Here is a 9208-nt window from a genome sequence, read left to right as displayed (position 1 = left end):
GATTCTTTCTTTCGAACGGCTAAGGATCGAGTCTTTCTTTCGTACGTTAGTTCTTAGAACTTCTCGTCGAGTACTCCTTACGTAAATTTCTTATTTTCATTATTAATATTTTATAGTTCTTTTATTTAATTTTAGTATTTCTAAAAGTTCGAATTCTTCGGCTTTCGATTTATTAAATTCTATTTCTTTCGAATCTTATTTATATAAGTCTTTAGTAATTCTAATAAAAGAAGACGATAGTAAGTATAGTTAGTCTCGGCTTCGATTCTAATTAGATAAGTTATAGTCTTACGAAATTAACGGAGATATAGCTCTAAACTTTAAGACTTCTTTCGTCGATACTTCGCGAGTATCTAAAGATATTAAATACTTATTATTCGCTACACTTCGTTCCGATCTTTATATTTATTTAAGATCTTCTCTTTAAACTTTTTCTATTTTATTACGTTATACTTAGTGAGCTCTTTATAGCGTTCTTTCTTTACTTTAAATATAAAGTAAATAGATCTATAAATATATTCTTCGCTTAATATAATTTAGTTATATTTATATAGTTCTTTAAACTTCTCGAAGAAAGAGATAGCGTTCTTTCTATTAAAGTATAAAAGATTATTACTCTCGTTTAAGCTCTAAGATATTTCTCTTATTAATATTATAATAGAAGGAACGTATAACGATTATATCGTTAAATTCGGCGTCGATAGATCTTATAAGTTAATACTCGATATCGTAGAAGATCCTAGCTTTTCTTTATTATTCGATTCTCCCGTAGACGATATTTTTCTTTATTAAATTATTCTTACTTCTTCTCTTATAATCGAAATAGTGTAAAATCTTAATGACGAAACCGAAAGATTTAGATATTTTATTATTTTTAGTACTTTTATTATTATTTTTTCTCTTCTTCTCTTTATCTCTTCATCGACTTTCTCGTCGAGCTTCTTTCTTATCTTCACTAGTAATTTTCATTGAAATTCTAGATTTACTTTTCGATTAGTAGCGCTCTAACTTCGCTTATTTTAGTGAGTTTAGTTTAACCGCTTATTTTTATTATTTCTTAAGTAGATCCGCGTTCTTCGACTCCTCCTAAGCTTCTTAAGTTAGGAGTTTTTAGGGTTAAACGCATTCCTACATTCCTAGGAGATACTTCTCTCCCATTTCTTCTAGGTAGTCTAAATAGTCGTTAAGTCGTTGGTCTTTACTCTACATAGTGATAGTAAATATATATAGCTAGTAATCTTAAAAGGCACCCCGAGCAGCGATCTCTATGAATAGCTAGCGTAAATCGCTCCGTATAGCGGGATAGACTTACTTAGCTAGTGATCTAAATGATATACTCTACGCAGCGGTTCTATATATATAGCTAGTTTCTCTAGATTTAGTTAGATAGATAGGTAGGCAGTTCTTTAGTTCTATTGGTCCAGCAAGTAGTTTATTTTAGTTATTTTTCGTAATTTTCTCTCACCGCTCGTAGAGAGACGCCTATCTATAAGTATTCGTCGAAGATCTTGTTGGTGATACCACTGAACTGGGGCGAGGCTACTAGCCATGGGCATTAACTCGTACGGCGGTGGGTATGGTCTCTTCTCAACGCGCACACTTAACTAGGGGAAGTCCTCTCTATTAGTAACTTAGTTACTTATGTTGTCTATGAAAGATAGTTCCTTAGAACTATATAAGAAGAACCATAGTCTAGAGTCGGCGCCCCAGCTAATTATAACTCTGTTCACCACTTCCAACTTCTCCCATTACAATATATAGTTAGTTTCTCTAGATTTAGTTAGATAAATAGGTAGGTAGTTCTTTAGTTCTGTTAATCTAGTAAGTAGTTTAGTTGTTTTTCGTAATTTTCTCTCACCGCTCGTAGAGAGACGCTTATCTATAAGTATTCGTCGAAGATCTTATTAGTGGCACCACTGAACTAGGACGAGGCTACTAGCCATGGGTATTAACTCGTACGGCGGTGGGTATGGTCTCTTCTTAACGCGTACACTTAACTAGGGGAAGTTCTCTCTATTAGTAACTTAGTTACTTATGTATTATATGAAAGATAGTCCCCCAGAACTATGTAAGAAAAACCATAGTCTAGGGTCGGCGCCCCAGCTAATTATAACGCTATCCACCACTTCCAACTTCTCCCATTACAATAGGCACGTCTGAGATAGTGGCGACAAGGAAGGAGGAATTGCCTAGGCAATAAATAGTGGCAATCACCTAAGTCAGTATCCTCAGAGATCATAATTCCGCATAGATTAGACCACTCAATTGCAACCTTTCTGAGGGCATAGTCGCTGACATTAAATCGTAGGTGTTTGAAGATCGCGCCGTGAGCCTCTCTAGGATAACCTACTAGCGATAAACTCTCGGATTGAGCGATGTCTTTGATCACTCCTGAGATCGTTTGACAGAGCCGTTTTACAGCCACTTCAAGAGGTAATTGACCGTTCGTTATCTGAGTAACAACGTTATGATAGGACTCAGATCGCTGACTAGATGAATGGCCTAGGTTTGATAGTCCGCGCGTAAAGAGCGTGACGACGCGATCTTCCTTTTCACGCCATTCATCGAGATACCTAGGTTCGATTAGTCGCAATTGTAGGTCGTTCCGCCTGGCCTCAACTGCCTCTTGAGTGTCCGCACGGATATAGGCCCAGGCGCGATCGGCGAGGCCTTCAATGGCCTTTCTAGAGCCACTGCCCTGGCCCTTGATTTGGTCTGTTGTATGGCCCATTTTACGGAACCTTGCCTTCATCGCTTCCACCGCGTGCCAGTCACAGATCTGGTGACTCGCTGAGGGATAACACTGCTCAATCGACGACAGGATTGCCTTTGCCTGGTCAGAGATAACCACCGCAGGCGCAACTACTCTCTCCGGTAAGTGCAACTTGAGGCTCTCCCAAAAGAAGGTATAGGAGGCGTGGTTCTCACTCGGACAGAACGAGAACGCAACAGGAAAGGTCTTGTTGGTATTCAGCACACCGACTGCAACGATCATAGGCATCCTCAGCTTATTTGTATTGAAGGTTGCATCGATAATGCAGACAGATCCTGCGATAAATCGAGCGGCGGCATCAAGGTGGCCACGGTGTGAGAACCAGATCTGTACGCACTTCCTACTAACCACTGCGCCAGCCTCGTCGACGACCTCCTCGAGCCGCGTTTCATATACAAACCCTTCGTTCTGCAGAGCAAAGATTAGGCCACTAATTGTCTTTGCGCTTTCCTTTGAGGCAGGCAAATATCTGACCACATTATAGTACTCCTTTGATGTCAAAAGAACGCCTATTTCGCTGGAATCGAGGATCCTGCGACTAGCAGAGAATGGCAGGGTGTTGAATCGGTGGATACGCGCCTGCGCCTTTGCGGCCTGAACGTCTGCAAATCGATCTCTGTGGCCATTGAATATCAAAGGGTTATCGCCCAATGGGTGGCTAGTGTGTTCTAGAGACTTGGTAGTAAGAGTAAAGGCCTTATTTGCACTGCCTCGTTTATTAACTGACTTCCAGGACACACGGCAGGACTATCGGCACCCTGTGCCACGAATATGCGTCAGATTCCGCTGGCGTTTTGAGACGATTACGCCGTCCTTATCCCCCTCAACTGACTCCTCAAGATCTCGTGTGTTACGAGTGCGATCGCCGTGGTATATACATAGGAAGGAACTACCTGGATTGCTCGGTGTTCCGCCTGAAGACCTCACAATGTCAAAGCCCTGAGATAGCGAGTATCCAACTAGGCGTTGGTAGCACTCCTCAATGGTGTTGTAGGTCTCCTTGTTGGCAGGATCAACAAGGAACGAGACTGGCAGGTCGTTTACAGCCTTCTCAAGTGGCCCGCGGAGGTGGTCAGGACAGCCAGGACGTGCGCGCCAGGGAGAGATTTCGGTGGCCATTGCATAAACTAGGCTAGAAGGACACAAACGAGGCTGGAACGAGATCGATCAACACTAGGTTGGCTATACAAAACAGGCGGCAACGAGGTCAGATTGCGAGATTTTCTCAATATTCGATCGCTAACTGATTTAAAGGATTTGTGTGTCTAGCAGAAACAAACGCCAGCTAAATTTGGTGTAGTTAGATTCTGCCAAGCATAAATGCCGAAGTTGCTGTTGTACGAAGCTGCTAGCGAAGTTGCTGTCCGGAGACATTCCCGACTTGTCCTTCTCGGCCAGCTGCGTGCTCAAAGAATCGACAGACGTCTGCGAATGATCTGTCTGAATAGTCGCTGCTTTCAAAGAAATGCCCTTCTCGGCCAGCTGCTTCTTCAAAGCATTCACAGATGCCTGCAGATGATCCGTCTTGGTCTCCAGGCTGTTGAGAGAGTCCGTGCCTGAGGAAAGGGCTCTGTTGAAATCTTCGACAGGCTGATCACCATTTTTCGATCCTGTTTAGCGACACGCCGTTGAGATTGTCTGGCCTAAGCTGGCGAACCGGTGCGCATGTTTATCAGAGTCCTCGAGAAGATACAGGTGAACCACTACCACTCCTTGTCTGGGTTCTCCTGATCACACCTGCGAACCGATCACTTGTCTACCCGCATCCAGAGATACTCTGGTGCAATCTGGGTAATCTCTACTCATCTCTGTCAAAGCTCTTCAGAACCACAACAATACTATAACTAAGATTTGGTATCCTGTGGCGGCAATCTCTATCACTCTAGCGTCAGAACTTCAGGTCCATGCCCGCCATATCGCCCTTGGCTCTCCAGTCACGCATGATCTTCATGAAAGCCGGCGCACCTCCACCGTACCCGGACTCCCTCGCCGCGAAAAGGTTCACTTCGCCCTCATTATTGTAGTAGCCCGGTGTACATTCCGCAAGGAATTGAAGGCGCTTAGTGGCCAGTCTGATGATGGTGTTGACCCAGTCCTCCTCGGCTTGCGCGGTCGGCTCGATGCTTCTGATTCCTCGGGTCTAGCATTCCGAAATCACATATGCCAACTGCGATGCGGTTTCACTTGCGGCATGGATGAAGGTGGGCGTGAGCGTGGATTGAATAATGTGAATGAAGAAGTAGTTAGGGAAATTCCGAGCACTCCAGCCGTGTAAGGTCCGGGGGCCATCTTTCCAGACTTCGGTCAAGGAAATACCATCGCGTCCATAGATCTCCATGTTAGAGCGATGTGAGAAGAAGGTACTGTGCTTAAATCCGGTGGCGTATATGAGCAGATCGACAGGGTAATGTTGGCCGTTGGCCAGCACCCCGGTCTCATCTACGCCTTCGAGACTCTTGCCCATGGTATCGATCAAATGTACGTTCGGACGGTTGAATGTCGGGAGGTAGTCGTCGTGGAAGCAAGGCCTTTTACACATGGCGTTGTACCATGGCTTCAGGGACTCAGTAGTAGTAGGATCTTTGACTACTTTGCTCACCCGAGCCCGTACAGCTTCCATCTTTCTATAATCGGTGAGTTACCGTACTGTAGCAGCTTCGTCGGGAGTTAGGCTAGGGTCTTGCTGTCCGAAGATAGCGGGAAGAAGGTCGGTCCAGCCATCACGAATTAGATTTTCCTCTTTCCGTATGCCGTTGCAGAGGTTGTTGAAGTTGATGGTGCGATATTCCTACCAGCTAGGCTTCAGAGACTTTACCTATACTGAATCAGTCGGCTTGTTGCCTCTGATACTCACGGAACAAGGCGTACGCTGAAAGATATATAATTTCTTGGCCCATTCACCTAAGTAAGGCACAATCTGAACCGCTGTGGCGCCTGTTCCGATGATGCCCACGCGCTTATCGCGGAGTTTATATAAGTTGCTAGCTGAGTCCCCACCCGTATATTCATAGTCCCATCGTGAGGAATGGAAGGATTTTTTCTTGAAGCGATCTATACCTGGAATTCCTGGAAGTTTAGGCCGATGTAAGGGTCCAGCATAAGGGATCACAAATTTGGCTCGGATCTTGTCATCTCTGTTGGTCTTAATTGTCTAAAGCGACGGCTTTTCATCCTAATGCATTGTACTTCTGTCTAAAATAAGGCTTTCTCATAGAGACCATAATGATGGCCGATTCTCTCAGAATGAGCGAGTAATTCTTTGCCGCGAGCGTATTTCTCCGTTGGTATGTATTCTGTCTCCTCGAGGAGAGGTATATATATGTATGACTCAATGTCACACTGTGCACCTGGGAAGCGATTCCAATACCTTGGGGTCCACATCAGCAATGTTAGCTTCGAAGTGATACGGAATTTCCTCTTACTATGTGCCACCAAAGCCACCGGCCTTATCGATAAGCTTCAAATTAGTGACTCCTTTCACGAGAAGTTTAGACGCTACAATCTGTGCGGAGTAGCCGCCACCAAGTATCAGGACATCGACATCCTCGGTCACAGGAGCCCGACTGAAGGTTGAGTCTACCCAGGGATCCCGCAGGTATTCAGCGAATGGCCCGTCCGTCTCGACGAGTTGAAACTGATTTAGGCCGCCAAGTGCCTTTGCCTCCTGCCGGCGCTTATCGCGTTCTTTAGCGTACCGCTTTTTCAACACCTCTGGGTCGAAAGGAACGTCGGACGGGGTCTTCACCATGGACATGTCAGCATTCAAGTATTTCTCCACCGGCTTCGGACCTAATAGGTCGGTATTCGGGGGCACCTCGATCTCGACAGCCATGATAATCACTGTCGCCGAAAGCGCACTGTTTACGACGTCGATGGGGGTCTCTGAGAGGCAGTGATCAAATGTTACTGCTTATATCTGACAACTTAACTGTCGTTGGGAGTCATTTGTCTAAGTCCGAGCTTTCAGCAGACTGGTACTTGCATGTGTGCAGAACCTGGGTGTGGATTCACAGGGTTTGTATGGTAGGATCGATCACGGGCCGATTGGTCCTCTTCGTATCTCGTAGGTTCGAGGAGAATGTGGGACACGAGTGGCTGCGGCAGCCGCGCGATCTTCCTGTGCAGCTTGTAATGCCAGGGCAAAGTCGTCGGGCCGGAGTGAGGCGGGTCTGTTTGTAACTTTGCGCCAGCCCGTCGGGGTTTGTGACTGGTTGATTGTGCCGATTGACGAAACTTCATACCCGGTACATTCCTGAATTCGACCTCAGTATAGCACACCGTACTCCGCGAAGGACAGATATCGTGAGTCCGGGGCGTTTCGCCAGGGGAGGCTTTCGAGATGTGAGATATTCATGATTGGAGTCAAACTATTGTCACGCTATGCAAATTATAAAAGAACTGTGCCTACCCCAGCGCCAGGGATTCGATATGTTTCGATCACGTGTGACTCTACTAAGCATAGTGATTGTGCTATATCGCCTTCCAATTCTGGAAGATCGACGGGAGAACGATCAGAAATTTAGTGTCGCTTTCAACACCGATCCTGCCTTCAACGAGTACTCAATATGGGCTCTGTGCACAGTGTTGTTAACTGCGATGTGCTGGTGGTTGGCGCGGGACTCAGTGGTATCGCCGCTCTTTACAAGCTACGAAAGTTGGGCCTGAACGTCAAAGTGGTTGAGACGGGCTCTGAATTCGGCGGCACATGGTTTTGGAACAAATACCCTGGTGCCCGCGTCGACTCGGAATTCCCCTTCTACCAGCTAAATTTTCTAGAGGCCTGGAAGGACTGGAACTTTACTTAACGATTTCCCGACCGAGCTGAGCTGTGTGTATACTTCAAATATATTGACGAGACTTATGATCTACGAAAAGACACATACTTCAACACTAGAGTATATAATATGTCCTGGGACGACATCAACGGTATATAGACGGTCTCCACAGACACTGAGCTAGTCACCAAGAGTAAATATCTTGTTTTGACATATAGTTCTTTGGATAAGTCGTACACTCCGAACTTTCCAGGCCTATCCAAATTCTAAGGAGAGATCTATCATTCCCGAGAATGGCCGGACAATATAAGTCTAAAAGGTAAAAAGGTTATAGTCATTGGCGCTGGAGCGACTAGCATCTAGGTCGTCCAAGAGTCAGCGAAAGTGGCCAGCGAGCTATTAGTCTTCATTCGACGACCAAGTACTTATCTACCGATGGTTTAGAGAGATTTAACCGAGGAACAGCGGATTTAGTAAAGAGCCACGTATCCCGATCTATTCCGCGAAAGTCGCCTCTTATGGTCTAGCTTCCCTCTTAAGCGTAGTCCCAAGGTTGTGGAGACTTCGCCTGAGGAACGAGAAGCCATCTTTAAGAAGACTTAGTCACAAGGAGGATTCGCATTCCTGGCTGCCTTTTCAGACACTAGGAATAACCCGAAAGCAAACAGAATAGTATACGACTTCTGGAAGAAGAAGGTCCGTGCCAGAATCTCAGATCCGGTCAAGCGGGAAATACTCGCGCCAACAGACCCATTATTCTATTTTGGAACTAAGCGCAGCCCGCTTGAGCAAGACTACTATGAGGTACTGAACCGGGACAATGTCAAGTTGATCAGCTTACGGAAAAATTCATTTGAGAGGTTTCTCCCGAACGGTGTGGCCATGAGCGATGGTAGCACCCACGAGTTCGATGTCTTAGTTTTTGCTACAGGGTTCGAGAGTTTCACTGGATCGTGAGTATCGTCTTTGCACCACGTTGCATTGTGTATACAGCTAACTATTTCACTCAGATATTATAACTTAGGCCTCAAAAGCCGTAGCAATGTCGAGCTGAAGGACTCCTGGGCCTCAAAGATCCACACATATCTGGGTCTTCTGATTACCGACTATCCAAACTTATTCACCGTGTTTGGCCCGCAAGGTATGTAAGATGCCCTGCCAGCCTAGGAGCATCGCTGATTGCAGCCACAGGGCCAACGACACTCTACAACGCTCCAACCACCGTGGAATGTCAAACTGATCTGGTGGGTCGTCTGATCATGAAAGCAGAGGAGCGAGGTGCAAAATCCATCGAAGCCACAGAAGCGGCCGAAGACGAATGGGCTAAGTTACTCGACGCTCAATTCCAAGAGAATCTGGTCAGGTTTACTGAGTCGTGGTGGACTAGAGCAAACATTCCTGGAGCCCGTGTGCAGCCACTGACTTATCTGGGTGGGTTGTCTGAATACGAGAAGCGGTGCGACGAGGCCATAGAGCATGATGACGGGCTGGTCTACAGATGATCATAGGCAACCTGTCAATAGATCCTGGACGGCCACAATTTCTTGTGTAGCAGCCCAAGTAATGGTAATATAGTTGGTGGAATCTATGTCTCGTACCTGGAACATAAGTGGTGCTGCTATGATAGAAGGAAGCCTTTCTGTCTTACAATCAGCCACGA

At 45.8% G+C, this 9208-nt stretch overlaps 2 protein-coding genes across 2 annotated transcripts; one reads left to right on the top strand and one right to left on the bottom strand.

Annotated features, from left to right (window-relative positions):
* Nucleotides 1–2115: 2115 nt before the first annotated feature.
* Z519_09319 (uncharacterized protein) lies at nt 2116–6605 on the bottom strand (the record flags this gene model as incomplete). The annotated part of the gene is made up of 9 exons (XM_016767043.1): nt 2116–2214; nt 2273–3479; nt 3531–3905; nt 4750–4899; nt 4942–5327; nt 5421–5561; nt 5628–5924; nt 5992–6112; nt 6196–6605. 9 exons carry the CDS (start codon nt 6603–6605, stop codon nt 2116–2118), a joined length of 3186 nt encoding a protein of 1061 aa, XP_016616559.1.
* Nucleotides 6606–7338: 733 nt separating this feature from the next.
* On the top strand, nt 7339–9050 carry Z519_09318 (uncharacterized protein; the record flags this gene model as incomplete). Its single annotated transcript, XM_016767042.1, has 4 exons — nt 7339–7481; nt 8196–8501; nt 8559–8689; nt 8740–9050. The coding sequence occupies 4 exons, from the start codon at nt 7339–7341 to the stop codon at nt 9048–9050; spliced, it is 891 nt and encodes a 296-aa protein (XP_016616558.1).
* Between the last annotated feature and the right edge of the window lie 158 nt (nt 9051–9208).

The sequence above is a fragment of the Cladophialophora bantiana genome (genome assembly GCF_000835475.1).
Source record: "Cladophialophora bantiana CBS 173.52 unplaced genomic scaffold supercont1.15, whole genome shotgun sequence".
NCBI lineage: Eukaryota > Fungi > Ascomycota > Eurotiomycetes > Chaetothyriales > Herpotrichiellaceae > Cladophialophora > Cladophialophora bantiana.
This window is presented reverse-complemented; position numbering and strand designations above follow the sequence as displayed.